Source organism: Rhinopithecus bieti, unplaced genomic scaffold (genome assembly GCF_001698545.2).
Source record: "Rhinopithecus bieti isolate Rb0 unplaced genomic scaffold, ASM169854v2 scaffold_31076, whole genome shotgun sequence".
Taxonomy (NCBI): Eukaryota; Metazoa; Chordata; class Mammalia; order Primates; family Cercopithecidae; genus Rhinopithecus; species Rhinopithecus bieti.
Genome location: NW_016813414.1, coordinates 482,841 through 486,149, shown reverse-complemented (window position 1 = coordinate 486,149; position 3,309 = coordinate 482,841). Strand labels below are relative to the sequence as shown.

At 36.6% G+C, this 3,309-nt stretch overlaps 1 protein-coding gene across 1 annotated transcript in view; it reads left to right on the top strand.

The window, feature by feature from the left end:
* HERC5 (HECT and RLD domain containing E3 ubiquitin protein ligase 5) overlaps positions 1-3,309 on the top strand; it is a 56,223-nt gene that overhangs the window by 14,343 nt on the left and 38,571 nt on the right. The window contains exons 8-10 of the mRNA XM_017848378.1: positions 293-369; positions 1,104-1,207; positions 2,551-2,610. Coding sequence (XP_017703867.1) covers positions 293-369; positions 1,104-1,207; positions 2,551-2,610 — 241 coding nt within the window. The remainder of the gene's footprint in view (positions 1-292; positions 370-1,103; positions 1,208-2,550; positions 2,611-3,309) is intronic.

The following is a 3,309-nucleotide window of genomic DNA, read 5'->3' as shown; positions in this document are numbered from 1 at the left end:
CATTCTCTTTGAAGCAATTGTGAATGGAAGTTCATTCCTGATTTGGCTCTCTGCTTGTCTGTTACTGGTGTATAAGAATGCTTGTGATTTTTGCACATTAATTTTGTATCCTGAGACTTTGCTGAAGTTGCTTATCAGCTTAAGGAGATTTTGGGCTGAGACAATGGGGTTTGCTAAATATACAATCATGAAGATGACTATGTTTAAGAAGAATTTGAAGTTATTTAAATTGAACACGCCTGTTTGTGCTAAATGACTTTCTAACACTCTTACTTTTTGTGCATCCTTTCAGAAAGCCATACCTCAGAAAAGGAGTTAATAATGATTGCTGGAGGGAATCAAAGCATTTTGCTCTGGATGAAGAAAGAGGTAAAAATAGATCTCCAGGTGTTCTATAACCTGGTATTTTAAGGAAAACTAAGGGTTCTAGTATCTAAGTTTGGTGAATTCCAAAATCATCAGTTCACTGGCTGACTTTTTGGGGGATAGCTGGACATTACTGATCCTTTATTGTCTAAACTACATCAGTATTTTCCCACAAAAATCAGCAAAATTTTCTCTGGTGAATGTCTGATCAGTGTGATTTCCATAGACTCTACTTACCTTTTGGGGGCTACTTGCCAGTGATGTTTGGTCAGTATCCTTGCAAACAACAGAGTGGCAGATTCGAAAAATGACTTTGCAGGCCAGTACTAAGAAAGACCCCAAGGTTCATGGGCTTGCAAATAAAAAGTCCCTAACTTCCGTGCCCTACTTCACCAAGTGAAATCGAGTTCCTCACACTTCTGCACACAGCTCTTTCAGGATCTTCCCTTCCCTTCAAGGCTGTCTGATGTTCACTTTAATTTGATTGTATTTGTATAAAGTGCTGAGTGTTGAGGCCCTCAGAGAAATTTACTCTCAGTCTAAGCCCCCTTGGACAAGAAAGTGGCAACCAGGCAAATGATTGATTACTTATTGGTTGAGTATCACTTTGTGATTGTCCCAGGGCTGTATTACCCATATTTAAAAGTCAGTTTTACCCTCTAGAGTGTACCTAAAAGTTGGGTACCTATCTCTCATGTATCTAAATTATTGTATTTTACTTTTCTGTTTGTTTACAGAATTCCTATGTTAATCTGAAGAGGACAATTCCTATACTGAATGAAGGGACTGTAAAGAGATGGATTGCTGATGTGGAGACGAAACGGTGGCATAGCACAAAAAGGTACATCCCACAGTCTGTCTGCTTATATAACACTCTCAAGTATCATTTCCCAAACTGGTTCTGCACAGCAGTATGAGATTTTGTAGTCAGGGTTTTCCAGAGAAACAAACTAATAGGATATATGTGTATTTCTGTCTCTCTCTCTGTTTCTATCATGTCTATCTGTCCATCTATCCATCTGTGGAGGGGAGAGAGAGAGAGATTATTTTAAGGAATTGTCTCATGAGATCGTAGGGGCTGGCAAGTTCAAAATCTGTAGGACAGGCCAGCAGGCTGGAGACTTGGGGAAAAGTTGATGTTGCAACTCAAGTCTGAAGCCAATCTAAAAGCAGAATTTCCTCTACTTTGGGTGACCTCAGCCTTTTCTCTTAAGGCCTTCAACTGGAAGAGGCTCACTAACATTATGGAAGGTGCTTTCTTTTTATTCACTCATTGAAGTGCTTTACTCAGTTTACTGTTTTAAATGTTAATCTTGTCTAAAAAAGTATTTTCATAGAAACATCCAGAATAATATTTGATCAAATATCTTGGTACCATGGCCTAGCCAAGTTGACATATAAAACTAACCATCACAGCTAGCATATAAGCTCCATGAGGACAGCTTTCTTTACTGTATGGTTTCTCCAGGCCTCTGTTTATGTATATTGTGACTCTCTGGCCAGAAAATACAGTCTATAGTATTCCCCAGTCCCACTCGATACTGGAACCATTAGTCTATGTTCCTGTTATTCTTAGCCAAACAATTTGTACCATTCTTCTCTAAACCATAGAACTACAGTCTTATAGAACTCCTGCCTATTCTTACAAACATCATCTTTTAGAAATATTTTAAAGTATGGCTTTCTAATTCTGGAAAATGATTGTACAAAATGGTTGCACAAAATAATTGCATCATAATTTGCAGAGCATAAATAATTAAGAACTGTACAACTACTGCTAAGATGAAACTCAGCATACTTCTTCCCCCATTTAATTTCTGGTAATTTATTTTGTTTCTACTTCAATGGAATAGAAATAAATAGGACTTGCATAGTTGGTGGGGTGGGAGTATTTTGTTTGTTCAAGAAAGTTCTGACCATAAATCAAGCCTTTCCTCTTTATTTGAGGATTCTCTTAGTATGTATAAACTTTTTTATTTCCCATGTTTGCCACTGAAATTTTGAGATTTACCAAACAGAATGGACTTTTGGAAGCCAAGATAATATGCGTACAGATAGGAGACAAATGGAGAGGTTAGAAGGATTGTTATAAGATGTTGTATTTATCGTGTTTCATGCTATAAAGAGGCTGTATGTATGTATACCATGTGATTTGGTTTAACCAGTGTCTTATTACTAATACAGGGAAATCCAAGAGATATTTTCATCTCCTGCTTGTCTAACTGGAAGTTTTTTAAGGAAAAGGTAATAAATGTAATAAATTAATTGTATTAAATTGTATTAAGAGTACCGTGAAAGAGGATAAAAAATGATTGGAGGGTAAAATAATTAGCTGTGTGTTCATCCCTTTTAAAAAATTTTTTTTTAACAAAAGTAAATATATACTTGCTGTAGAAAATGTCAAAAATACATACAATAAAAAGAAAGTGAAAATCTTCCATAATCAATCACTTAAGAGTAATAGCTAGCACTTATGTATATATTTTTTCATGCAAATGTATTCTTTTACAAAAAATGAGATCATACTGGTTTTTTGTTTTTGTTTTTTTGAGACAGGGTCTTACCCTGTCATTGCCCATGCCGGAATGCAGTTGTGTGATCTTGGCTCATTGTAATCTCTGCCTCCTAAGCTGTAGCAATCCTCCCACCTCAGCCTGAGTAGCTGGGGCTTCAGACACATGGCACTACACACAGCTAATTTTTGTATTTTTTTGTAGAGCCAGAGTTTTACCATGTTGGCCAGGCTGGTCTCGAACTCCTGAACTCAGGCAATTTACCAGCCTTGGCCTCCCCAAGTGCTGGGATTTCAGGCGTAAGCCACCATGCCCAGCTGGATCACATTGTTTATACATTGTTTTCTACTTAATGTTTGCCCATTTTACATTTTGTTCTATCTCTTTTGGTGTATATATATATATATGGCTTTTTTTTTTTTTTTTTTTT